General features: G+C 38.5%; 2 protein-coding genes across 2 annotated transcripts in view; both read right to left on the bottom strand.

Annotated features, from left to right (window-relative positions):
* EPB41L5 (erythrocyte membrane protein band 4.1 like 5) overlaps window positions 1–5930 on the bottom strand; it is a 55861-nt gene extending 49931 nt beyond the window's left edge. Inside the window, exons 1-2 of the mRNA XM_086615922.1 lie at window positions 5897–5930; window positions 4521–4705 (exon numbers count right to left, since the gene is read on the bottom strand). Coding sequence (XP_086472048.1) covers window positions 4521–4700 — 180 coding nt within the window. The 5' untranslated portion in view covers window positions 4701–4705; window positions 5897–5930. The remainder of the gene's footprint in view (window positions 1–4520; window positions 4706–5896) is intronic.
* Window positions 5931–9947: 4017 nt separating this feature from the next.
* PTPN4 (protein tyrosine phosphatase non-receptor type 4) overlaps window positions 9948–27335 on the bottom strand; it is a 125230-nt gene continuing 107842 nt past the window's right edge. The window contains exons 21-27 of the mRNA XM_086615921.1: window positions 26925–27015; window positions 26780–26841; window positions 25854–26000; window positions 23363–23491; window positions 21743–21891; window positions 18455–18590; window positions 9948–15214 (exon numbers count right to left, since the gene is read on the bottom strand). Coding sequence (XP_086472047.1) covers window positions 15128–15214; window positions 18455–18590; window positions 21743–21891; window positions 23363–23491; window positions 25854–26000; window positions 26780–26841; window positions 26925–27015 — 801 coding nt within the window. The 3' untranslated portion in view covers window positions 9948–15127. The remainder of the gene's footprint in view (window positions 15215–18454; window positions 18591–21742; window positions 21892–23362; window positions 23492–25853; window positions 26001–26779; window positions 26842–26924; window positions 27016–27335) is intronic.

Here is a 27335-nt window from a genome sequence, read left to right as displayed (position 1 = left end):
TTCCAGATAGATTTCTTAATTTTATTTAAAACAATCACTACAAATACAGTCCTTTCTATCTTATTTTGTAAGCATTACTCCAAAACTGTAAACAGTTTAGCTATTTCCTGCTATTCCACAGAGCTCTTGGACTGGTTTATAAAAGACCTTGTTTTAATGATACTTCATTATAATAAGGACGAAAACATCTCATTTTGCAATCTCCATATTAAATTTCATGCATGCATAAGTAAGGAATATTCTAAGATGAAAAACTACTCAGAAAGCATCCATTCTTGTAATTCATATCTTTCACGTTATACCACTAGGAAGCTTTTGCCTGAAACTTAGGTTGCACGTACAGAAACTGGAATACAATTAACGTTCTATTATCCATGAGAAGATTATGTAAATTGTGGGTTAAGCAGGGTCAGGGTTTTTCACCGAAACACCCCGTCTTCCACCAAGCACAGCGCTACTTCTATAAGACCCCATACTTACTATCTGTTGCTATTGTAAGGCTGACCTTGTTCCCTCACAGAAAGCTATCCACAATTTTTAAAATAGGTCCATATTCCAAGTGTATCTCTGTAACTTAATTTACATTATGCATCTTACAATTTTTCCCCTTTATCTAGGATATCTTTTCCCTTTCCCAGTTATTACTATGAATAGCATAGAACTGACTATCTCTACAACAAATACTCAATTCTTAGATATTCTCATCTTAAAATCCTGTGGAGTCCTCCAGTATTAAAAATAGCACTTTATTTGAAATTCTTGACAAACATTTCTGTGCACAAGCATATCATAAGCTGTTGGTGACTCCACTTAAAAACAGCTTTCAAGGAAAAACACTGCTACCATGCCCTTCTTCTCCCCCACCTGTCTTCCCCCACGAACCATGGCCACCAGAAGAGCCTGCATTCCAGCTGTTGAGGGGTTCCCTTGGGAGCCCAGATGGGTATGACTGAGCTAATGAAGTCTTCAGGTACTAAACCAGGGCTGTTCATGACTTTTGGGAATTCCAGAGGTGCAGTGAGGGAAGCTGGAGTTTAGTTTCACATGGGAACAGGAGTAAAAGTAAGATAGGAGATGTCAGCAAAACAGAGTTCTTGTCCTCTCACTGCTCATATCACTAAGCAAACACTCCACCCACAGATCTTAAACAGTTAGAAGAAAAAGCATATCCCGACTCTTCTCCAAAGTTGAACTCAGGGAAAGTTAACAGTGAAACAGCGTGTTTGACAAACAACATCAACAGCAGCACAGTTAACAGACACCATATATTTTATAAAAAAAAAATTCATAGATAAAAAAAGATACTAATAAGCTTCTCAGTGTTTCACTAAGCACTTCAGTGTCAAAATCACTGAACATCTGGACAAACATAAAGCTTCAAACAAGTGGTAATAGACAAGGGAAACTACTACTAGGTCAAAACACAACTTTAGAATCTGAGATGAAGGTGGGGAAAAAAAACCACATCTTTCCATCTGCCCCGAAAGAACACCAATAACTCGCATGAAGTTCATGCCTCCCATTTCGAACATACCAAAGAGACAGTAAATAGCATACATAACACTGATATTCTGTAGCCACGTCAATGACTAAAGAACAAGTGGATTCTTAAAAAGATCCCAGTTTATATACTGTGTAGGCCTGTAATATCGATGAACAGCTCAAGTAAAGCAATTTTGTAATTAAAAACAACAGAAGAAATAGAAACGCAGAGAGACTGAGTGGCTTGACGGACACCATAGATAAGATCAGTGGACAAAAAGCAGAGTTACTGCTCAAATCCTGGCTCTGTGTTTTAATAAATTAACCTCGACCGTATCATTTACAACATGTCCCTTCTGTCTCATTGTCGATGTTCATAAAAACGTCAGTCTTTGACGCTTAAAAAGACTCTATCACATAAGGCAAACATGCTTCCATGTTCCCTGTGGTTGGTGTTTTTTTTGTTTTTTTTTTTTTTTAATTTAAAAAGAAATTCAGCAATCTCAGATTCAATTACATGAATGACTAACTCCAGAATACCCTTCTTTCAGTAGCAAATTCACTGTAAGGGTATAGTTCAACAAGCATTTTAAGCAACCATAAGCCCGACACTGCCTCTAAATGCTTCTTCACTACATTTGGGGAGGCACACAGGGAACCAGATTAGAGAATCGCTCCAGCTGGAAACTACCACAGCGAAATTACACCGATTATTTTCAGCCACAGCATTTTCTTGACTTGGCTTAACGTCTGGGTACCAACAAACTGTTTCTTCTGCCGAGGGGTATGTGAAAACAAGGACAAACGCAATAATGAAAGCAAAGTCTTTTCCTCCTGTGGCAGCAACAACTTATGCCACTGGAAAGTATTTATGTAGCCATGGATTGAAAAACGTATGGCATTCAGTCCTGCCAAGACAACTCTTTCTCTGGCCGTGAACCAACCTGTTCACTAAGTGATGTAGTCTTACGGAACACTTGCTGTTATTTACTTCTTTTTAATAAACAATTTCACAGAACTTAGGTAGGCAATGGGACTAGGCACAACCGAACTGGCAAACCCGAGGGCACCTCTCTGAGATAACCAGAGTTCATTTTAAACCAGATCTACTGCCAAAGTAACAGAACCAGTCTTGGAAAACACCTTAGCTGAAAGAGGACAATGACTCTCAAAGGAAGTTTTTGTAAAAGAAAAAAATAAATCTCTCTATATATGCACACATGTATTTTTAATTTAGCTTTAGATTTTAGAAAGTAATGTTGTTGTGCCAGGATTTTGTATTCTCCACTTCATCCTTTGTCTCCTCCTCCCCCTTTTTTTTTTTTTTAACCAACTCCAAAATATGAACAATGCCAGGGAAGACACAAGACCAAACACATTAAGGAGTCTGAAATGAAACATTTAAGCTACTTTTAATTTATTGTCTTTTAATCACTAAAGGAACTGGTACATGTCAGCCACTGCCGATGCACTGTAATTACTGCATCTAGCTACGTAGAGTTTGTGTATTATTGTTTACTGCTACTCATAACTTAGATGTCCACAGACAAGGCTTTACGCTGGCTTATAAAGAAAAAAAGCAAGAGCGAAAAAAGTTTTCTGTAGAAAAAACAGTTACTTCTGCACCCTGATCTAAGTTTTATAGTCCAGATGGCAGGTCATGACACCTCTTCAGGTTCAATTTATGCTCCTCAAAGCCTTAGAAACATTGTTAGAGGCGCCAGGAATTTGCCTACAGAGCCAACTCCTGCTCCAAAGATTACTGCTCTGGTTATGTGAAGACGTCAATTTAAACTTGAGTACTTTTTAAGTGTAACTCTTGCTATAAAGTGTTTGTGGGCATTCCTGGCCTCAAATCAAACATTCTGGGTGCTAAGCAGCACTGGATATGTTCATTACATTGTTTCAGAGATGTACAAATTAGTTTTATTGCCCTCTATAAACACCTATCTGTACAGTCATTTCACAAATAAAGATGCCAAACTATTTAACTCTGTATTACTTGGGGTTCTGGATATCAAAAGAGTTATTTCTGCTCACTGTGTCAACACCACTGCTCAATACTTGAACAAGTTGAGCCTTCCTCAGGCTACCAAACATTACAAACACTCTAGAATTGTGCTCAAAATAAGAAAGGGAGGAAAGAAAAGCCGTTTCGAGTATGGCTGCTCTGCATGCTCTTTCTAGCCAGCAGCTCCAATGTCAGCAGCACTGTTATTACAGCCAAATCCTATGGAACTAGTCAGAAGGTCTCACAGATCTACAGATCCCCAACTCAGATACGTAAGCTCAAAACAAGTCACCAACAACTGTAACACATGGTAATGGAAAAACAGAGCACATCACTTCTATTGCTGCTGCTCATCCTGTTGACCAAAACCAGGTATATAATTAAGCAGAGCAGAACTGACACGTGTATATTAAGGGAGCTTTAGAAATGTAAAACAGTGGCTAGCACTTCACTCCCAATAAAGCACTATGCTCGGAGACAATCCCTGCTATATAATCTGCCCTGAGGAGGGGAAGGAAGTAGAATTCTTCTCTTCCCCTCCTTTCTCAAGTTAGTGTCAAAAACTGCATCCCTCCCTGACACAAAATGGAAACAAACAAAACCCACACAGAAGTTACTGCTAGTACTTCTGCTCATCTCTCCTCTTCAATAGAGTTACACCAGGAGATTCACCTTCATTCTCAAGATGCGTACATAGCTCACTGGAAAGAAAATCCACTTAATCCAAAACAGTTCTCAGTCTCTAAGTTAAGCCTTAGTACAACAATTCCAGTAACATTCTGGAAAGTATTCAATGTACAAGGCACAACAACATCTAACAAAACACGCTGTAGTTTCGGCAAATAACAAAGTTGAACATTCTTTAAGTAGCTTTTTACGACCAGTAACTTAGCGGATACCAAGTCACAGGGTTGGTGGCTATGACAAACAGATATGCCTTTACCTAACTTGTAAACAGCAAAGAGCACAGCCAGATAGATGGACAGAAGCCAACGGTATTTAAATAACAAACTTGCATCACTCGTACCGGTAAGTCCACGCTGACATCTGTTCCATCCAGCAGTGCTACTCGGCAAGTAATAATGGATTTTGCATCTCCAGCTGCAGGGATGTGGGTTGCAGCTCTTTGGGCTTCTCTTAGCCGTTCCTTCTCCGCATGCTTACGCATAGACCGCCGTCCAAGGGTTCGACGGAAGAAGCTCAGCATCTTTGCTACAAAACCCAAGACAGAAGAAGAACACATTAACATTAGTATTTCATAGAAAAAATAATAGCTCACATTTAAAGATCTTAGAAAATGCCAAACTTTCATAAAGAGCTGTTCAAGATTCAAACAGTCGTTTCACTTCTTTGTATTTAAATACCCACAACCTTTGGCTACTTTTAAAAAACCTCAGCTGCTGGGATATTTTGGGGATAATGTGAAAGTACATAAAAAACAGCAATTGCATAGATCTCACAAAATTAATTGCAATCTTTCATTAACACAAATGCTACTGCACTCTTCAACGAGACGGTGATGTTCTCTAAAAGCTGGAAAGCCACCAGCTATTTTCCTGGCCGACACACTCTCTCTCATCGAAAAAAAGTTAGAAACGACCCTCTCGCCCCAGAACTTCGCTTACAGAGCAGGGACTGGGGCTCCGAGCCTCTCACGGAAAAGCTTTTCACGGACCAAGCGAGCGCCTTTCGGGCACGGCGGTTCTCGTCCCTCTGCGGCCGCAGCAGCGCCGAGACTCCCCGGCGGCGCACGGACGGCAGGCTCCCGGCCGCGCACCGGCACCGGGGCGGTGCCTCCCGCCAGCCAGGTTCCCCGGGCACCGCCGGCCCGGGAAACACCGGTGAGTCAGCCCTGAGCCCCAGACCCGGCCGGTCTCCCCGGATCGGGACCCAACCCGCGAGCGCCGAAGCGCAGCGCTGCCCGCTGCCGCCGCCCGGCCGCCTCCCCGGGGCAGTCCCGGCACGGACCGGCCCCCGCCCCGCTCCAATCCCGCCGCCCCTGCCCTTACATAACGCCCCGAGACCGGCGCCCGCCTCAGCCCCGACCCGCCGCCCCGCTCCCGCCCCGCCTCCTCGCTGGCCCCGCCGCAGGGGTCGCGCCTCACCCTCCCCCACCGCGGCAGCGGCCGCTCGGGCACCGCCGCCCCTCCGTGGAGTCGCTGGCGGCGGTCGCAGCGGAATCCCCATCCCCGCGCTGCTCACCTGGCGGGCGGCCCCGCGGCCCGGGCGGCGGCAGCGGCGGAGCCGGGGTCGGCCGGAGCCTCAAGGCCCTGGGGGCGGGCGGGGGGTGCGGTGAGGGAGCCCCCGGGAGGGGGCGGGCCTCGGAACATGGCGGAGCGATGTGGGAGGCCCTTAAACGGGCACGGACGCGCTGGCCATTTCCTCCTCTCCGCGATTACTCACCTGGCGGCTTCCGCTGCTGCTCCCTCCTGTTCGGCGGAGGAGGGGAGAGCAGGAAGAGAGGGGCGGCAGAGAAAGAGAGCGGCGGGCGGGCGATAAAGAGCGCGCCGTTCTCCGCGCCGCGCAATGAGGCCAACTCCCCTTTCCAGAGGCGGATCCCGGTGGGGAGCGGGGCGCCCCCGCCCCGAGCCAGGTGGTTTCGCCCGGCGGGGGGCGGCGGGGGGCGGCGCGGCCCACGTGTGGCGCGGGGAGGGGGCGGGAGGCGGCGCGCGCCGGCGCCGGGACGCGCCGGCGACAAAGGCCGGAGCGGGACAGTGGCCGCGTGGTGAAACAGGGGCGCTTGGGAAAACCTCCAAGGCTCAAGGCACTTCGCTTGGAGCCTTCAGGATGGCTTTCGGATTCTTTCTCAAAACGTCTGGAATTTTTGCTTACACATAGTGGAAGTTTCCCTCGGCGGTCCAGCCAGAACCGTAACGAGTCCAACAAGAAGCCTCAGGCAAACGCGCTCTTAAACCCACAAGTCTAGAAGGAAATCGTCTCTTTGGACACTGCCCCACAGGATAACTGGAGCGATGCATTAAATAACGCAGAACCATCCATGCACTAACACCGTTCCGTATTTACACTTATCAGGACAGACTGTGGTGACAAAATGCCGTTTGTAATGCAGCGTCCTTTGGAAAGACAAGTCTGTAATGCAGCGTCCTTTGGAAAGACAAGTCCCGTTAGCCCCAGTGATCGGTACTTGTGTAATTTTTCTTCCTTGCTGCCCCAGCCCAAGGGGAGCGCCCTGCTCGCTGGCGCCAGCCGTCGCAGTTACAAACAGCTGCGCTTTACTGGACTTTTTTGAGGACGTAAATATTTGTGTTCAAGCTGGTATTTGAGATCTCCGAAAGCCACGTAAACTCTTGCTTGCCAAGTGTATTGCCAGCTAACAGAGACGCTGCTCCAGGTAAACCGGACTCCTTCAAAATCCCAGGATAGCTGAGAATCCAGTCTATGTAACTGCCTGGGAAAGCTTCGGCGTGTTATTGGGGCCGCTTTTTCTAGCTCAATATAACATTTTCTGCGCTCAGCTATGAAACCCAGGTGGCTGAGAGAACTGGCTACTCACCTGCCAACCGGAGGAACTGGCGTAATTAAACAGCCATTAGTACATTGCTATGGCAAAATCGGCTCCGGCGCCCAAACGTACATCGAGTTATCTTGATGCCATTTGCTGAAATGGCAAAACAAACCCTCAAAACCCCAACAAGTAATTGCACCGTATTTGCTGACTAAGCAACAGGCTTATTTTAACGTTAAACGTAGTTATTTTAGCACAGAGCAGGAGCAAGGCAAGCTTCGGGGAAAGGTGAGATTGAGGTTCACACCTGGTTATTCACTCACAAACAAAAAATCATAAAACAGGGATTTAGATATTTTTTATCAGAGGAGCAGGGACTATGCTTGCTCCCAGTAGTCTGTCATGAAATACACGCAGGATCCTGCAATAAAGTTCCCACAGGAAATATACAAAATCTTATTATATTTAAAGGGGAAAAAGTAATTTATCTTCAGTGCAGATCAACTAACTGATCACTGGCGTAACAAGGATACTTAGTTTTTAGCAGAGATCTCCATCACAGAAATTGCAGTCTCCTTCCCATTTGGTCTACATCAATCCACATTTTCCTATTAGACAAAGCACTCTGGAGAATAAATTACCTGATTCTTAGAGGCTGTCCCTAAATTTTCTGCCCACCTTCAACTATTTCCTCAAATTCAGCTTCTTTCCACTCGGTCACTCGTAAGCTTCCTTGTGACCAACAAAACCTCACCTCCATTATTCCCAGCTTGCTTTCTGTAGCTTCAGTGACACAAACATTTTTGCTCATTTTTGCTCCTTCTGCTTCACACCAGCCTCTTGCTACTCTTCGTGTAATTGCCGTCTGCTCCTTCCTCACTGTATCCTACTCAGATACAGACAAGTATATGCAGACGCAGATGTGGTATCTGTGATTTGTCTTCTACCTGGTCTTCCTATTCCAGTTTAAACACACCTCTCTTCCTACACAATACTACTTCTTACTTCTGTTTCTCTCCTTGAATGCTTTCCCAGTAGTTTATCTTTTTGTGCTTCAAATCCAAACACCTTGTCCTCACTTTAAAGTCCTAAATTAATCAGTTTAATTAATAACATATGTATGTCTCTCTCAGACTCTTATCCCTCCTGAGATTTTTGTCTTGCCTCCTAAATCCTTTCATCTTCTTTTCCTACTTTTGCTATGAACATCCCCTCACTTTTTGGCAGCAAGTATTTCATCACAAGCTTCCACCTGGTATTTTTGTTCTTCACATCAGCATTCCTCATGCCCTCAGTTTTGTGATCAGACTATAATCTCTATGGAGCACCATCTCCAAAACGCTCACTGTGTAAAAGACAAATAAAGAGTTATTCTTCCATTAGAGCAAAAACTGCAGTGTGCATTTTCAGGTTAAGAACTTTGGCTGATACTGTCGTGCTGCTTCTGTAGCCAAGCAATTTCATTCCTGATAATTTAGCATCCTCTTCTGGTGCTCAGTCCATAGGGTGCATTTATGGCATACAATGTCAAAAAGTAAAAGACAAGATGAGCATTATATGGCATTGGAAGTGTAATAAAAGTAGTGTAGCAGAACTGTGTGTACAAAATCACAAAAAAAAATTTAAACTTTAAATTACTAAAGCACATCTTTATTTTGCAATTAAACAATTAAGATCCACAAGTAAACTATATATATATTTTCAAGTCTGTACCTAGACAACTATTTGTCAACTGAAATTAAATATATCCACAAAATATGCTTAACAGCATTTTTTCCACATAATAGAATGAAATTTTACTTAAGACTAAAACAAACTTGTTAAATGTTAATTAGCATATTTATCCTGGGAACTGCTGGTTTTCGGTAGAAGTTAGTGTATCGTTTTAATGGCAAGAAATTTAATTTTATCAAAATGAGGACAAATACATAAGGCCCTTTAAAGCATACAATAGCTGCAGTGACAAAAGCTGAATTTATTTTCACATTGTCCAGTGTTGACCAATTTCAAGTATCCATCATTTTCTATCAACCACCCCAGCTGTTTAGCCAAGATGTTGCATTTAGGTTTTTTTCTTTTTTTCCTCCTCCTCATGTGCTTTTAAACAAATTTATAGGCAAAATTCACTTATGGGAAGAACCTTCCCATCCCCCCCAACATTAATAAAGATACACAAGAGTTAAGTCTAAACAATGAAAGAGCTGTTCAACTCTGAGATGATTTACTTCACACTTGCAGTCCATCATTCAGCAGAATGAAACTGAGATGAAATCTGACAACTGAAAGCCACAGCCAGAAATGTAAATTAATTACCAGAAGTAACTAGCAAAAAATATTGCCACCATCTGATTGTTAAGTGATCTAAATAATATTCTTCCCTTTGTATTTACACATAGTATAGCACCTATTACAGAAGAAAAAAAATCCCACCTAAACCTTACACAAACTGCCCTGCCAAATTGACTGGTTAAAATGGGATCACTGGTAAGCAAATCAAACCAAATGGAAAACACATCTAGATACACCGAATAAAATAAAACCTTTGTTTTCTTACCTTAATTTTCCTGTAAGGCTATTATGGGTTGTTACTGTGGTGCCCCAATGTGCTGAGATAATTGCACTGGATCATTTATAGTCTAGTCTTTGTGGATATATCCTTCTAGTTAGAGAAAACAACAGCTTAATGTAAACTGCTTCACCCTTTCACTCATGTCTCAGGCCCCTGGCCTAGGAGTAAAAGGGCGACAACTTCTTTAAACTTTGTTGTGCATTATCTTTAGTTATCAAAATTCAAATAAGTTAAGTAAAAAAAAAAAAATACTGATTTCCAGGTAATTGATCTAATGTTAAAAGTAATGCTTAGCAGAAAGATTTACAGTAAACATCGCTAATTTGCAGCTAGCTGAGAGAGATCACAGAGAGAAATTTACAAGTACCCTGTAGTTTCTATTTGCACCTTTTCTCCCCCCCTCCCCCCCAAATGCAAGCTTTATAATATTTTTAAGACAGGAAAATTGAGATGATAGCATTATTAATACCTTATTAGTATCTATTTTCTGAAAGTCCCTCAGAAACACATGAACAATAACCCAGAAATGGTTGGAACAACAGAAAGCATTCGTACCAGGGTGTAATCCGAATCATCTCTGTTCAGAAGCCCATTAAGCATCTCTCTCCAAACCCAATTTATTTTGTCCAATAGTTCAGTCAGTAGTAAGCATTGAGATAAAGTGCTACTATTCAAACTTCAAAACACTTAGAAAAAAACCAAAAAACATTTAAAATGTGTAAGCTTGCTAAATACGAAATGCAACCAACAAACTGTCAGCCAGTCTGTGAAACCACAGTTCATGCTATAGCGGACTAGAACGATAGATGTTTTAGTGGCTTTTCTTTTCTTTTTTTAACTGAGGCTTCTCATTCAAAGAAATCAAAAAGTTCAAATATTTTTAACTGAAAATCTCAGCATTTTTTTAAAAAAGTGACTTGTCTCAAATTTTGACCACTGAGCTCTCCATCAGCAAAACACAACACAGCCAATAGCCAGAGCTACAGCTTATGCACCAGTTAACAACCTGTAGCTGGAGAAGCCCTATAAACTGAAAAGATGCACACTTGTGGTAGCAAACAGCACAGAGATAAAATCCAGTGATAACAAACTGGCCTCCTTTGCAGACTGCTAAACAAAAACAAAGAAAAAAAATCAGTTTCAATTCAGAACTGCAGTGGGATAGCAGAGACTGGACAGAACAGTTACACTCAAACAACCAACCATTTTCCCCTTTTAACAGCTTCCCAATCACCACTAATTATAATCCCTGCAATTTCATGCAAGATCCAGGTCTAATCAATGAATATGTCTTTACCAGATTTTGATATGGGATCCTAGCACTAAAAGTAGCAATGGAAAAGAGTTTTTCCAGTCTTAAGACAAAAGGTGGATGCCTAAATCAAGCAATTACACCCAGCCAACCAGGACTTGAGATGTGAGCTACAAAAAGACTACGAGGGACATTAGAGGGCACCATTCCTGTACTTTGTGAAAGTCCAAAGATGCAGAATTTTAATTTGGACCATAACCCAATCCCTACCTTTATCCTCAAGGCTGAGGGTCTTGAAGATTGCCTGCATAGTGGCTCTACAGTCAAAACTACAGCATGCATATTGGACAACGTGCTTCCACTTGGAAACTGGTGGATCTGTAGAGTTTTTCATGCTAATTCCCTGAGCCATCGGACATCGCCCACACACCTGCACACACACTGCAGAAGCATAAAAATATCACATAATTCAGCTCCACAGCACACCTGGAGCTCCAGCATCTCTATGCCAGACCTTCCCTACTTCCTGTCTCCCTGGGCAGTGCAACTGCAGCAAGTCTGCTGCATTTTGGCCCTTCCACGGGTACCATGAAGCTCTTTTGAAAGGTCTCCATGGAAAGCTGCCAGCTACACGGGTTCCATACCAAGCTCCTCATGTACCTTAATCTCTCAACTGCTTTCTCACCCCTTCTCTAATAGATGGTGTGACAGACTGTAATCAGATATTCTACAAGAAATGTTATTGCTTTATCTATATGGGACGCAAGCTTTCAAGATTTAACAGAGAAATGTGGAAGAAGCGTCAGATTACATTATATATAGTGAGAAAAAAATAATCAGTCTTTCTCTTTTCATAAGTGGGAGAAAATATATAAAAATAAAATGCATGAAAGCAGTATTTTACTACTTAAAACTTGCAAGTTATTTAAAATACCAAATGCTTCCAAATTCAGGATAAAGTAATTCTTCAGCTCAGTTATCTGGTATAGCTGAAGCAGTATTTCTCAAAGTGGATTGGCTGACAATCTGTAGGTGGTTTATTAAACAATACCTGCATCTTATTTCATATTTAGCAAAAATAAAAAATGCCCCCAAAACACTCAAAGCTCCCGTTAGAGCGCCATGCCTTTCTACTAAAAAACGCCTTCAAATCCACTTTAAACAAGAGATGGTAGTGGTAGTTTTCAATCTGAACCTGAAAGGAAAACAAAAGTCTTAACATTATACATTGGCACAAAATTGTCATAATATTGCTCTTATTTACAATGAAAACTTCTTTTTCTTTTTTTAAACTGGATTTGTATCATGGAAGCATTACAAACATACTCTTTCCCACACCCACCCAACATTTTTGCTCATCAAATGGTATGAAAATAATTATTCATAAAATCCAACAGTCGTAACACCAATCATGTATAGGTCTATAAGTCATTATGTCTGAAAGATACATTCATGTTTTGTACAGCATGAAACATACAAAAACTTCCATTAAAAACTCTTAAGGATGATACAGATCTTCATAACCCAAAGTAAAATATTAAGCAGTTCTGCTTTTTTTGGCCATATAAAAATATTTTAAAGGCCATTTATACCACAACAGGTAGAAACATTTGAATTAATGATTTGTGGGTGTAGAAAGGCTTCAATGCTATTCTCTTTCCCAATGAATTTTTGGTTACCACTATCCTGGCTTTGGAGAAGCCAAAAAGCCACCAAGTCACTGATGCCAATTATCTAAGAATAGTTACTTTGTTCCAATTTTTTTCCCAGTGCAACTAGTTAACACACTAGGAATCAGCTTAAGCCAGTGCCGAGGAAGATTTTGAAGAGACCTATTATTCTTGCCTGTGTTCATAATCAAAACAGTCATGACAGACGACCAATAAATATCCCACACTTAATTGTGGTATAAATGGGTCTTTTGAACTCAAACTGCTTTGGCAACTTTACATCAGAATATTTAAATATGTGACATACCAACACTATATAATGTTGCTATAAACTCCATTTCTGATTTCCCTCAGAGAAAAAGGGCAAATGCTATTTTCCTTTACAACTTGACTATGAAGAAAATCTATTTCAATATGATGGATGAATTATTTTAATTTTTAGATATTAAGTGCTGAGTTTAAAACAACCTTCCAACTAGCCAGCATCTCAGCCAATAATCTCGGCACATGGAAGTTAAAGCTTATACTTTCCTATAGAAGAATTTTCTTTTGTTGCAAATGGCTTAAAATAAAACTGAGATTAAAGCTACCTTTTACTCTTTTTCAGTTTATCGGATTCAGAGATTCTTGTAAGATTCATTTTTCACTGAGGGATAATATTGATTTAAGCATCAAATCTAGAAATATAAGTAACAGGGCCATAGGCCACCTAATATTACTTTGCTTTCTAAAAATATTTAAAACTATCTTCCATTTGGCATTGTGGTTCACGTTTATTACTAAGTCATAAGCCAGGATTCCACTTTGCCTGAATCCCTTTTCACTTCATAGTTCATAGCTGATATCTTTCAAATGTCCATAGAACACAGTATATTATATAATATAATTCTTCAATAGTTAAAAATCATTTAGCGTAGAACTTTCCATTTTAATTCTATGCTCTATATAGCTTACAACAAAATTTACTGGATAAACATTTTCAGGAAACCAATACAATAAATTAAAACTTTTAAATAGAGGGCACAAAGTTATGTTGTCACAGGGCAGTCAAAGAAGTGACTGATTTTTTTTCTTACAGTATATTACACTGGATACCTTGCTTCTGACTTGGTTTCTCCTATACTGGAAAAATATTAAAAAACTGGGACATTTATGTGTCTTTAGAATGAGCTCAGATACTGTATCAGACAGACATTTCTTACAAATCTTCTACCTACTTAAATAAGAAGCAACCTATACCAACTGGAACAATTTTGCACAAGCATAACAGAAGGTGACCAGGGTCATTATGGAATTAAAATAAAGTTCTGGGACAACTTCATAGTGTTCTCCACCCTTCTCCCCCACCCAAACAATTAAGAAAAATAAAAGGCAGACCTGTACGAACATGGCTTGAAATCAACTGTGACAACTTAAAAAGTAATTGGTTAGCAGATCATGGAATTAAGTCACATCTGATTTTAAGTTCAACTTAATTATCAGTGCTATTAAAGAGTTACGTTCTAATAGAGTAAGACAGCTATTCTCAATAAAAGGATAAAACAAAGTATTGGGTTCTAATGGCCTACCAGCATTTCATAGTAAGCTGCTAGTAAGTTTCTAGTTGGAAGGAATGAAGGAATGTGTCAGGTTTTTCACCTAATTACAACACAGCAGCATACAATGCTCATTCATGAAGTTGGCAGAGGTGCTTTGGCTACCGAAAGTAGCACGCAGGTACTTGTCTAAGGAAAGAGGGAATGGTATTTCCATGACCCCTTGCGGTAACACATTCCAAGCACCAAGGGCCGTTTTTAAAATCTGAACCCATTAAGATAAATATGACAGGACAATACCACCCCCACAGAATCATGAGTGCCTTTCACTGGATGTATGCTGTAAGTCTCAAGGCACTTAAGGGGTTAAGACAGAATGCATGCACTAGTTCCCATCACGTAATCTTAAGTCACACGAATCAGAATACACCAGTGTATGACACACAAAGCTGTGTCAAAGAAATGCTGTTTATTTTTTTTTTTTTTTAATTTTTATTGTTATTATTTTGTACAAGATGCTGGTAAGTGGGCATTATGCAGCTACTGCTGGGTTAACACAGATGCCAGCTTTCCTCTAACATCCAGCTGGTCTCTAGTAAGGGTGTAGGACAAAGTGTGCTGCATCAGTAGGCAGTGTGTATCTATCTAGTATCAGCAATATTGCTAATGTTGTAAAAAACAAAACAGTGAGAGTCTGTACATAGTAAATAAACCTAGCACTGGAAAAAGACCATGGCTTAGTGTATTTTTTTAATTTCTTTTTCATTTTAAGAGACATGGGTGTAAAACAGAGTGAAATAATTCCAAGCCTTGTTTGTAGCAATTCAACCAGAAGCGCAGTATGTGGCACTACAACGAAATATCGTAGATTACCCTGAACACAATTAGTTCTTTCAGTTTATGGTTCGTTCGGAGCAAAGCACGAAAATAAAGTCTTCAAATAGATGAAGGTTAGAAGAGTTTCAGAGACTGATTTTGTTTCAACGTAAAGTGCAACAGTGCTGAAGTTTTCAAAGTCCTTTGTCAATTCTTTGCTGTACTTCACTATCGTTTCCTGCAAGCAGTATTATGGCACAAAGGAGGCTGCCAGTTCATTATAGAAGACAGAATTACTCAACTGATATCCTAGGTTTTTTTGCTCTTTACTTATGCAGTGATGCTTGTAAAGGTTTAATAAATCCTTCTTCATACACCTTCAAAATAGCTTCACATACAAATCTGTATTGACTCTGAAAAGGAAAGTAGATCCAGTAAATTGAAAAGAAACATAATTGAACCATGTCATTTGGAAGCAGAAAAAGCCTCTAAGATGTCCCCATCCCATTCTTTTGACAGGCCAAGAATTGTGCTTCGAAGCAAGTTTCGGAAACACAAAACAAGAACTTCATTAGTAGAACATTTTGTTTCTCAACAGAAGAATGGGATGAACGTCACTTTGAAATATATACCCAAAGTCATACCCACGAAACCAGTACTATTATTGCGACACCACGTATTTAGTAATTTTCTGTTCATTTCATTGCTGAAGTTTCACTGACCAGAGGTTTCCATGCACTTGGATTTAGAAGCTATAGTTTCAAAGCACTTTTTCATACTTACATTAATTCTGGCATGTTACTGGCACCTCCATCTCAGAATTTGACAAAAAAGAAAATTGTTTCATGTTTTAAAAAGCCAGAACTTCAGTTTCTTAGCATTATATAATGCCTAACTCTGCAGTGTATTCAAGTCTAGCACCTGCATACAGAGAGGCCACTAATATTTTGTTTTAAACAAATAATAGTTAAAAAACCCAACGGTAATCAAATTAGAATATAATGAAAATAAAATGAAATAAAATCACTGTTTTGTAAAGCATCACAACTAACACTGTCCACTGCATAATGTTGTATATGTTGGTCAGCAAGTCAGCACGTCTGCCTTTTCAGTGTCATGGAATATCCCTCTCTACACAGCAATTAGCGATGTCAGATCTTGAACGGGCACAGCAACAGATTCAGTGTCCTGGTTTTGACAGGGACAGAGTTGGCGTTTCTTTTTAGCAGCTAAAAGAGCTCTGTGGTTTGGCTTTAGTCTGGGATTTGTTATGAGAAGAATGTTGATAGTGCACTGATGTTCACAGTACTGAGACATGAAGGACTTTCCAGTTTCCCATGTTTTTGCCAGTGTGCAGGAGCATGACAGGCTGGGTGGAGCATGGCCGGGACAAAGGGTCCACAACTCCCCTTATGATTTGAACTTAGATTTAGGATCGAGGGCTAAATTGGCCAATGGAGTGTTCCATATCATGCAACATCATGCCCAGTGTATAGATGAGGGCTGACTGGAAAGTTGGGAATGCTCTTCTGAGGGCACTCTCAGACTCTTGTTCTCTTTTTCTCTTGCTTTCTCTCTCATTCTCTTTTTGGGCTTCTCGCTCATCCAGGATTGTGGTGTCAGGACTTACATGTTTTGGCATTGCTTGCCAGGACAGAACAGCAATTATAATGTGCATGATTTGTTTGTATATATTATGTATCGTTATATTTATATTCATATATTATTATCATTGTTACTTTTACATTCTTCTTCTTATTATTATTATTATTATTTTCTTATCTCAGCCTATGAGTCTCCTTCCCTTTTCCCTTTTAATTCTCTCCCCCATTCCCCGGGAGTGGGAGAGGGTGAATGAGTGGCTGTATGGCATTTAGGTGCCAGCTAGGCACTATGTTTAGTAATATAATAAAGATTTACTGTATTGTTGCATGAATACTAAAATAGTTAATTTTACAGATATTTGTGTAAAATACTTATTTTGCCCCCAGTGCTACCTGAAGGAGCCTTGGAACTCTCCTCATACAGTACACACAGCAGACACTATGCATAGGGCCATCGTGTGGACATTAAGTGAATCTTTCAGGATATACAAAATCGGGAAGAGAGTGTCAAAGGAGAAATTCTAATAGCTAATGTTTATGAAATCTTTTAAAGAAAACATGTCAAGTCTTTTATTATCCCTTCTCTCTCTCATGCAGTAAACACCTGCATTTCACTGAAGCTTGAAAATTCTGTTTTCTCAAGAAAAGTGAGAAGACCAGAAGATTTTGCACATGCCATGAAAAAATATAGTTAAAACCCTTACCACTGAACCTCCTACCTTTACTAATAAAACTCTCTTCCTCTTACGTATGCTAGAGAGATTTGCTATTCATGCTGTATAGTATCACAAAGAGCAAGAGCCATCCTTCATTATTTTTTGTGTATCATCTTCTTCCTCATCCTTCCTGTGCTAGCTGAATAAGACAATTCTTTAGTGGAACATGAATACTGGACAGCAGCACTGAATGACAGATGACCTAGAAATGGAGGCCCATATATACTTTTTGTCAGTCTGAATACTCCGAAGAACACAAAAGGGTTATTCAAATTTTATTAGAAGAACAGCAATAGGCACATTGAAATTACTACAATGAGTAACTACTTTTAGGTAATTGTGGGAGAGATTTGATACTGGATCTAGAGCCTCTTCTCCTTCAAAACACTTTCTCTTTAAACGCTATATACTACAAGTAAAACTATACAACTGATTACTGATTCAAAAAAAAACCAAACGTGGAACTGGTCAAAGCTTAAAATAACCAAGAGTCCAAGCCACCTTTTTTTTAAAAGACAACACAACTCAATCTTTTGACCCTTTTTAGGTATTTTCTAAACCATAAACACAAACTGCTCTCAGAGGTATGCAACACCTGACTGATACAAATAAAAAGTTTCTAAATCTGTTCTAAAACTTTTACAATTCTGAAATATAATACATTAAGGTAACATCTCAATTATCTCAAAAAAACCCCAAACATTACAGATCCAGGAAAAATTCTAGCATCTTAAGGTACATCAAATGTGAACAGAGCACCAAAAGAATCCTGGTAGCTAGCTACTTTTTTTAGACTAAATACACTTAAAATTATTTTGATATATCTCACATCAGATTTAATCATGCTGATTTAAAAATATTATTTCTCTGATCATTTCCCTTTAATTGAGCAGATTAAGGCTTGTTTTCATTATAACTAAGGCAACATAAAATCACTAAATTGTATCACTGAAGGTTTTTCTCGCATGTCTTGGATCTTTCTGTGTTTACCTTTTATACTACTCCCATACTTAACATCTGGGATTAGGCTCCTGCTTTCTGCACTGACTAATTTTTATACTACTGAAAACTGGCCCTTTTTGACATTAATTGCCAGGCATCCCTGAAACAGCTGCTGCTTTTTTCAAGTACTCTTTGTAGAAATTTAAAGAATTGCTCCAATAGACTTAGCAATTTATTCCTGCCTAGAGCCAAGACTACAACTACACTGGGTAAAGGTGACCCAAAGGTGCAATATGATCAACAGCAAGTATATTAAAAATCTGTCCAATGATATGACTAGGCAATAGGAAATTATTCTCCTGCCACATAGAATAGCAAGTGTGATACTCACAGGTGTTTGGATCATCATGGCTCTTTGATCTCTCATGGTTCTTACAATATCTAATGGATAAACAGGCTGATTGCACTCAATGAGACACATAGCTGTCTCCATAGTGATAAGAACTCCTGTCCGTCCAATCCCAGCACTGAAAAAAACCAACAAAACAAAACAACAAAAGATCCAAAATGGAAAATGAAACAAAGCGTCTGGAATACAGTTCATTCTTAAAGAGATTCCTTTTCAAGGATTCTCATGACTGATCGTTATGATTCCCACACTATTAGGGCAGAGGTTGGATAGATTGTGCCTGTCTCACCGGAAGCCTCCATCCTGCCTGAACAGAGCAACAAACAATCAGTGCAGAATTGCCAGTCCTTTGAAGAGGGATGGTCTTAATTCAGTCATTCGAGCAGAATTTACAAACAGGTATATATTCAGATGATATTATAAACCATACTAATATCTAGATGGTAACAAAAACCAGCGATACCTAGCATACGCTGTGCACTTTGGGTTAATCTGACTGTTACTGGCGGAATGTTGGACTGATTTCATAATACCATGTTTATGTTCTTGAAGTGATCCATATCTTTATATTTCAGAACAAGGAATAGAAAAATTACTATAAACCTTTGGAGGGTGACAACAATGATTATTTCCTTAGTATTAAAAAGCACAAGAGAAATCTGACTTGTGTAGATTGGAAAGGAACACATAATAGTAATCCCTTTCAAGACAAGGAAAAACCATAACACAAACATCTCAGAACAGCAAAATTGTTAAGACAGATTATGTTTTCTTTAGCTTAAAAATAGAACAAATCTAAAACTTCATCTGCATTGTTTTACATATACGTACATTTTTCTACAAGTAGCAATCCTCAAAGACTGAATATTTAACCTTGAACTTGATCATCAGTTTCAAATTCAAATTTTTCATATTCAAGAAAATGATGATGGACTTTTTAAATAGAAAACCAATGTTTCTCCATATGTGAATACAGGACCAAATCCATATTTTCAAATGCCAGCATTATCTCAACTCATATAACTAGTATTTCAGTCAATAAATGAAAAGTGTTTGCTTATAAATTAGTCAATATAAACATTCTGGACTTTGAAACTTAATTGTCCTAATTTTGAAGTATAACTTCAAATTAAGTCTGGCCAAGCTACTGCTTTAAATCTTTGCCCAGAAGGTGGCATTAAAGCTACTATATATTTCAGTGACGTCATGAGAATTTTATGACAAGATGTGAATGTTCTAGCTATATAAAATTATTCAATAGCATTTTGTATTTCTAGGATTTATACATATAGAATTTACATGCAGAATGCTTTATCAAATCCAAACAGGAATGGTATCTGCTGAAGAACCTAATGACTCGTTTTACAACTTCAACACTTCCAGAGAACGGCAACAACAATGATGGAAAGTGTGATCATTTCCGTATGGTAAGTACCAGGTAGGCTAGGACTCTTCAGCTTGGAAAAAGAAATCATTGACTGATGGAGGGGAACACCGAGATAGGGACATGAAAGTCATGAAGGACATGGACAGGATGGGTAGCTTGCCATCTCATCTAGAACAAGAATTAAACTGTTCAACTAAACTAGTAGGAGCCTTGTGAAAATATAAACAAACACATGAACACAAGCTTGGAAACTAGTGGTTTAAGTAGTTCAACATAACAAAAACCTTTTCAATTTCTTCAGGTTTCTGTTGCTTTACAATCTCTCTGGTTTTTTGCTTTTGTTTTTAAACTACTATTGCACGAAAGGAAAGTCTGCTCTACTAGCAACCTGGATTCCCAAGCAGCACTAAAGCTGGTGGCTTCGTTCTGAAAACAAGTTTCACCACTTTGTTCCACTAGTGCCTTGTCCTATTATACTGAACAGATGTTAAAAATAGTATGCATGCTCCATATGGAGAAACTCCTGGGCTCCTTCAGCTTGACTCACTAGTGGAATTTGGTTCTACTTCCCAACAGCCACCAAGTTAGGCCAATTAAGTAAACTACGTTGAACTGTGATATTCCCTCTCTTTTCTTCCGTGAAATGTGAAACTGTTGTAAGTGTTGGTATTGAAATTATCGGCATGAAGCTGAACTGATGGCTCACTGAGACGAATGAAACTGTTCAAACTCTCCAAAGTTGTTCAGTGTTTCTGCAGACTTGCACACTTGATATTGTAAGAAGTTTTGTTTGGCTGACATTTTGACTATTTGTTCAGCACCATATCAACCAAAAGTATATCAATAATGGAAACTGAGGAACAATATAATTTAAAACAGTGGCATTCTGGTACTGGTTTCCCTAGTTAATAAGATTCCTCCTGACCAGCATAAAGCAGAAAAGAGACCAAAACCAATTAAATACAATTTCTGATACTGAAAGCGTTAAAAAGAGAAAACATTTTTCTTTAATCTTCTTCAATAAATGTCTAGTTTACTTTTTATCTCTTCAACTTCTCAGCTTCTCTCTGAAACAGGAATGACGCACACCTGACTCAGGAACACTGTCAGGGAAGTATTCAGGAATTTAGAGGTGAAATTTTATTCACAGAACTGCTCACCAAGAATTGGTATATAGAGTATGTTCATTCGAAGACATTTGGCATTACGCATTATTATAGTTTACTAATTAGGAATTTTAAAGGGTTAAGATTTTGAAATTTACTAGAGGAATGTAGAATGCTATTAAAAACTATTGCACGAGAAAAACAATCAAAACCAAAACAAAACATTATCATGTGTAGATAAAAATCTGACTAACAGTTATTTTAATTCACGGCAAAAGTAAATTGTTGAGAAAAATGCATCTTAATGTATGTATCAAAATATCATGTAGCCTAAACCTGCAGACTTGAGAGAAAGTGTCTTTTATTTGATCATTGCATATACCACCCACGTTTTCTGCTATGGATTATTTATAAAGCTATTTTGGAGCTTTGCAGAATAGTCACTATGAGGAAAATGTTCCAAAGTATCTTTTGTCATTTCCTTGAATTATTATATAGACTGTTAGCACAGGCATTTACACTGTAAAACAAAACAAAACAAAAAACCCAAACCCCAAAAAATCCCTGCACAGATCAATTCACGTAGATACTCAAAATTTTGCTTATTGAAATGTGATTATAACTTTTAGTAATTGTTTAATTTAAACCTTGGGTTCTCCTGTCATCCCCAAAGCAGATACGATTAAATATTTATTTCAACAGCAAAGCACAGAAGAGGTATTTGATGATAAATAAATTCCGTTTGATGATTTAATAAAGTTGAAAAAAAAGGGATACCTGCAATGAACAACAACAGGTTCTTCTCTGCCAGCCCTCTTCTTTCGCACAAGACACACGAAATCTAGGAAATCGCTGGAATCATCAGGAACCCCATGATCAGGCCATGCTATATACTGGATTTGGGTCAGTTGGCGGCTTTCCTCTTTCTAATCAGAAACAAAGTTTATTCAAGGTTAATTTAGGGCCCATTAGGAAAAAAAAATGCCAAAAAGAAGACATAATCAATGGTACATTTACAGCAACTTGTACCAGTAATAAAAGTGGCTTCAGGCAACTAGCAGCATTTTTGTTGGTGTTAATCATTGTTCATCCTGGATTTTACAATTACATTTTTCTTCTTAAAAACAAAAAAGGCCATCCACAAATGTTTACGTCTTCAACAGGTTAAAAAAATTACACACCATGTAACAGCAAAGCAGTTCAAGGATACCAATGATCTATCTGAACACTAGGTGTACAAGCAGGTGGTCAAATTCTTAGCAAAACAAATTTAACAGAAAGAGGTAGTATCTTACTAGATCAAGAAACTGAACTAGGGTTGGGAGGGGAGAGGCAGGACTTTCAGACATAAAAGCTTTCCTTCAGACCTGCTGCTGTGTGAACAGCAGCATTGTTTTGGCTTTATCTGCACCTCAATGTTATCCAGCGTACTACACCTAAGCAGCAGAATGGTGTTGCTTTCCACTCCTTCTTGTCCCTTGCTTTAATATCGCAAACATAATCCGCCTCTGGCTAGTGGAGGGGACAGGCTGCACAATCAGTGTAAAAGCAGCATTTCAAAGAACAGGAGTTACCATACTTTCAATAACCTTTAGGCACAGAGTCATTTACAGAGGTTCCACTGCTGATAACAAATGAGCAATTGTCTCAACAGGACACAGGGAAGTAAACTGAACTGCAAATTGACTAAAAGGCAGCTCTATACATCTGGCATCTCACCTGGTAACCCAGGCAGTGAGAAATGAGTATGTGAACTAAATTCCAGATAGTAATTTCTAAATGTTTCTGAGATTGAAATGCTAGCTGGGGAGGCTCTGAAAACTACACGTGCCCTGAAAATCATGCAATGCATGTTCAAGTGGGTCCTTCTTTACATGTAGTTGCCAATTCATCTTTCTCTCAGCAGGATTTATCTTCCATCTACTTCCACACATTCTCCAAGATGGAATTATTAAGAACTGTTTGCCTCTACAAAGACAGATTTTCAGGTGCAATAATTAAATACCTCTAGTGTCTCATGTTTTGAAAACATGAAGGGAATAACAAGCGCCTCAAATTTTTAAATTAGCTGTTTTCTTTGGCCAGGGTATGAAAGACACCAGTAAAGACTTTTATGACAAACAATACATCTTTTATATGATTTAAAACCAATTAACACAATTATGGGAACTGTATCATTGTGGTATTTTGCCACTGAAAGGTTTGTTATCATTCTAAGAGCAGAATTTACACTAGTTAAGTACATGGCAAGATAAGTAGTTTTCCAAAGGCTTCTAGAAATAAACACTTCTATTTATGCGGATATGCCACATAAGTTGAAAAGAAAGTCCGATTAAGTAAGTTTTAGCTAGTCTGTGAGGATTCCACATATTAATACTTAAAAATATATGATTTTACCTCCAGATTAGTCAACGTCATTTCTCGAAAAACATAAGCAGGATTTCCTTCTTCTGAATGGCAAGTAATCTGGAAATTCCCGTATGATGAGCTTCCTGATGGCTCTGGCCAGTACTGATGGCATTTAACCTAAGGTCAACACATTTTTAAAGATGCTTATGTTTAAATTCACATTTGTAAATGTGTATTTGTAAAAGTACTCATTGTAAATTAGTATTATTTTCATTCTCTCTAGTTCCTAATATCTTTGGTCATTAAAGGTTATTTTGATCATTTTGTAATCACTATTAATTTACTTACCAAATAGACTTTATTACCTAAATATTGCTTATAAAATAAGGTATTGCAGAGATTTCCTGGTTCTCTTTTCAAGAGGACACATGCACCAGCTCTTCAAGTTAGTTTAACTAAAGATGGATATCTTTAACTTTCATTATAATTGTTCAAAAAAATAAAGCATATCTACAAATATTCCATCTTAACACTTGAGTGACAAAGATGCTGCTTCATAAACATTTTTGACCTCCAAAATGCTAATTAATCTTCTCAAAGCACATTTATATGAGAAAACAAATGAAAAAAAAAAGCAATAAGCAACAAAAAAGTTGCTAAACTAATGCAGAAATTAGGGAGATGCAAATGGTGGACTTCAAAGACTCTTGATCAAGTCATCGAATGCGAATGAAAACTTCAAACACTAAGATTTTCAGATATGTTGCTTAAAAGCCCAATGACAGAGGTCATTTCAGCTCAAGTGTACTTTTGCTTTTCCAACCCACCTGGCGATTCTTTAAGAGCAGCCAGATTTGCAGACTTCCTGCTCCACTGAGACATCCCGGCATGCAGTGGGATAGTGATGTCAGTAGCCTCATGATCAGCTTTAGAGCAGGGAGTCTGCCTATGGGTATAAGACAGATAAGTCCTTTTATTTCATTATTAAGCAGCTCTCCAAAGAACTCCACAAATATCATTATTGAAGGGGTGGGGGAACCTCAGAGAACTGCTACTGCAAGTCTGTTCTTAGCAGATCTGCAAATAAAACTCAAATTAAAAGAGCACTTGTACTGAAATTCCCTCTAATCATGTTTGTTTGGGAGCAGGCAGCATCATGCTAACATTGAGTCACTGAAAAACGGTTTAAAAACTCTGCAAGTCCCCTTCGATTATTTTAATTGTATTTAGAGGCCTGACCTCCCAGTAAATATATGGTTATTAAAAGGTTAGAATATAACAGCTGAACTGCAGCCTGAGTTGATTAGAAAACCTACAACCTACTATAAAATCCATCTTCAAAAGAAATCCTTATGTGGAGAAAATCCACATAAACTATTATTCCAAACAGTTACTTCTGTCCACACACTCGACTAGCCAGTGCCACTGTGAATGCTCCGAACTACGAACCCAATAGCCTGGACTTACACGATGTGTATGACCAGATTCGATTATTTTGCCTGTCTCTAAAGGACAGAGCTGCATAATAAACTAAGCTATTTAGGACAAACTATAGCTTAAAGAAAACAAATCCAAACCCCCCCCCCCCCCACCAAACCAACCACAAAATACACCTGAGGCCTTTTACAGCACCATACAGTTACTTTTAGTAATTTATAACTCTAATTACTTTATTACTATTTTTACACATTTTTGTATGGAAATAACTTAAAAGGACTATGATTCTTTCATATGATTAAACAAATGTTTATAATAGCCATAGAAGAACACTTTCATGAAAAATTTTAGATTTCATGCTTATCAAGGATTCTCTTAAAGACAGCCATCCCGGCATGGAATCTTAACACCACAAAGCTGTGTTAGGCTGCCTTAAAAAAAAAAAATTCTCTACATATCTAAGAGCTAATCTGCAAAAACTGGTAAAACTTCTTGGAGTTCCTTCATTTGGAGTTCAGAGAAAAAAATCCTATGAAGGTAAATTCCAGTTGCTTTTTACTTTACAATGAAGAATCAAACAAAGAAGCATAAAATATTTTAAGAAATACATGAAGACCTTGATGTATTTCAGACCTCCATGAAATTTAAGTATTAGCTACATTAACAATATCAGAAGGTTTAAAATGTAAGAGTCATCATTGAAACAGTACTAGGAATGCACTGCCCTTATGAAAAATAAGTCACAGAATAGTTTGGGTTGGAAGGGAACTTGAAGAGTCATCTAGTCCAACCTCCCTGCAGTGAGCAGGGCCATCTTTAACTAGATCAGGTTGCTCAGAGCCCCATCCAACCTGACCTTGAATGTTTCCAGGGATGGGGAATCTACCACCTCTCTGGGCAACCTGTTCCAGTGTTTCACCACCCTCGTGGTAAAAACTTTCTTCCTTATACCTAGTCTGAATCTACCCTCTTTTAGTTTAAACCATTACCTCTGGGGATATTATACGTCATAATAATATATTCCTCTAACCTTTTAAAGACTAACCACCAACAGAGTTTTAGAAGATTATGCAAGTAGTATTTAAACAAATCTTTTACTTACTCTGCCCCGTTCAACTTGAGTCGTTAACATTACAACCATAGATGAGCCTTGTTCCCAAGTCATCTGCCAAAAATCAGGACAAGTGTTCGGTAATGGACCTTGACAAGCAATGTACTGGTTTATTATTGTGGAAGAAGGAATTTCCATCTAAAAAAAGACAAAGTCATTATTTTAATTCTTACAGCAAATGTAAGACAAGCATCAGATGTTTACTGTTGAGTAACTAATACATTAAAAAAGCATCAACTATATTATTTCTGTTTATTGTAAGTTAGTAAATATGGATTGGCACTGATAACAATTCTTCAAAGTGTTTCACATGCAAAATTATTACAAAGATCCAAGTACACTTCGCATATTAACTGACAGTTACGTAGTTGCCATAATCAAGATTAACGCTCAAAAAAAGAAATGATAGACCAGTTAGAAAATAATTCAGGTGCAAACATTTCATGCTCTGTGGGTTTCTGACAGTAGCTTTTAATATACTGATCTTGGAATTTAATTTAATCTTTGGGTTTTGTCCCTGAAAGGGAAAGTAAGTAGATGTAATTTTTTTGTTATTGGCAATGAAAAAGAAGAAAAAAGAAAAAAAAAAAGATATAAAAGAAAGTACTGCCAGATTAAACTTTTATTGATGTTGAACACTACTGCCACATTAGTAATCAGAAAAGAATGACTTCCTCTGGTAGAGGGCTAGCTTCTCTTAGCGTTTTCTTCTTTTTCCTGGTTTTATTTATAAAAACACCTGCCACAAAGCATTAGCAAATAAGTATATCTACAGAAAATTTCAACCCATCTGACTAGAGGTTTATTCTAGTCTGAACTAGATATATGAAAATGTTGAGGTTTTTTAAAATCAACTTCTTCATTGAATAACTGCAAAATTACTTATGTCAGAAGCTTTTTTGAAAAATACTACTCACGTTTATATAATTTGCATTGATGTAATCTTCATTACTTTTTAAAATAACCCGTGTAGCATCATCTGAAAGAATTTTTAGAAAGATGTTACTTACTTACTAACTACAGTAAAATACTTTTAGAACACACTCACAAACACATACTTACAAGGCGAAATGTCTCTGTATCTATTTTTGGAAATGTTTTGAGGTAATCTGGCACAAGACATTGTCATTCCAGGCTTTTTCCTATACAATTGCTGAAAGACAAAAGCGATGGTCAGACCATAATTGATGCAAAAGACCCATTACTACATTATTTGCCCAGAGGTACTTTTTAGAACACAAACTACTGAGCAACGGCACTTTTCACAAGAAAGCACTACAAAGTCAGTTATGCTGTAGATCACTCAAAATAATCAAGAAGTCATCACAATTTGTTTAAAGACAAACTGAATGTTAAATTTCAAGCTTCCATAAGAATGCTGTTCCAGAGAAAAGTCCATATTGTATACTGGTAAGGGAACTGACAGATACTGACATTCCATAGAGTGACTTGGGACAAGCAGACTGTGTTGCA

Source organism: Tauraco erythrolophus, chromosome 8 (assembly GCF_009769465.1).
Source record: "Tauraco erythrolophus isolate bTauEry1 chromosome 8, bTauEry1.pri, whole genome shotgun sequence".
Taxonomy (NCBI): Eukaryota; Metazoa; Chordata; class Aves; order Musophagiformes; family Musophagidae; genus Tauraco; species Tauraco erythrolophus.
Note: the sequence above shows the minus strand (reverse complement) of the source record. Positions and strands in the feature narration are given on the sequence as shown.